The sequence below is a fragment of the Cebus imitator genome, unplaced genomic scaffold (assembly GCF_001604975.1).
Source record: "Cebus imitator isolate Cc_AM_T3 unplaced genomic scaffold, Cebus_imitator-1.0 Scaffold531, whole genome shotgun sequence".
Lineage (NCBI taxonomy): Eukaryota > Metazoa > Chordata > Mammalia > Primates > Cebidae > Cebus > Cebus imitator.
In genome coordinates, this window is record NW_016107846.1 from 1,312,440 (window position 1) to 1,313,683 (window position 1,244).

Here is a 1,244-nt window from a genome sequence, read left to right on the forward strand (position 1 = left end):
AGTGCTGGGATTACAGGCTTGAGCCACCGCGCCTGGCCCATTGTTTTGTATTTTTAAGAATTTCTGTATTTTTTTTCAGTAGCATGTATTAGGAAGTTTGGTTCTAATGACCCAAACCATTATTACTAGAAATGGCAGCTGATTCATTCTTTCATTATAACATTTTTTATGTTTGCTTATGGGACTTGGGGTGGGAAGAATGATAGATTCATTTGCTCAGTTATCCATTTTGAGTCAATCTTGTACCAAGTAAAGACCTGCTATGTCACTGACCAGAAGGTAATTTTATTTCAGTGGTAAAGCAGCTTATGACTGGTGATAGCTGTAGTTAATAATCATAACAAAAATGAGGAAAACTTACTTAGCCATTGGAATGTGAATGTGCCAGATACTCTGTATTATTCATATATTATTTTGTTTTTAATAAAATCTACTAATTTGCTATTATTATTTCCACTTTACAGATGATGCCCTGAGGCTTAGCTACCATATCACCTGCCTAAGTTTACATGGATAGTAAGTGGCAGAAACATGTCTCAGGCTCAGCCTTGGGCTTTGCAGATACGGAGTTAACAAATTCCATCTTGTTTCCTACCTTCATGGAGCTTACAGGATTTAATTTCTCTACACTGTGGGATGGTCAGGGTTATAATTTTAGAGTCTGAAAGTGGTTCACTAGTATTTCCACTAGAACTAAAGATAATGTCTCTTCTTAGGAAATGACTGTAAGTTCATGCAAATGAAAAACAGATTAGCAAAGATCAAAAGAGTGTCTTTTAATTCTCTAAAGACCCTCCATACCATGTAATGTAGCGCTTTCTTCAGAGTTAGTACTAAGTGAATGTTAATTTCATTAGGTTTATTGACAAGACGTAATGAGTCTTATTCCCATGTTATAACTTTTTAAAGTCAAAAGATTTTTAGCAGAATTTTAAAGTTATTTGATATAGATGGGCCAGGATATTTTCTTTTTTTATGTTTTCCTGTTGGTTTACAGTTATTTGCTGGTATAGAGGATGGAGAAAGCCTGCAGCTCTTTGAACAAAGTTCTCGCTCTACACATAAACAAGAGACTCACACCATGGAGGCCATGAAGCTTGTAGAGTTTGATCTTAAGCAAACGCTTACCAGGCTCATGAAACATCTTTTTGGAGATGGTAAGTACTCAAACACAGGTTGAGTATCTCTTATCTGAAATATTTGTATCAGAAGTGTTTGGGATTTTGGTTTTTTTTTTTTTTTTT

The 1,244-nt window shown here is 35.0% G+C and overlaps 1 protein-coding gene across 1 annotated transcript in view; it reads left to right on the forward strand.

The window, feature by feature from the left end:
- LOC108293307 (phenylalanine--tRNA ligase, mitochondrial) overlaps positions 1 to 1,180 on the forward strand; it is a 146,252-nt gene extending 145,072 nt beyond the window's left edge. Inside the window, exon 3 of the mRNA XM_017514644.2 lies at positions 998 to 1,180. Within this exon, the coding sequence (XP_017370133.1) occupies positions 998 to 1,180 (183 nt within the window). The remainder of the gene's footprint in view (positions 1 to 997) is intronic.
- Positions 1,181 to 1,244: the final 64 nt, after the last annotated feature.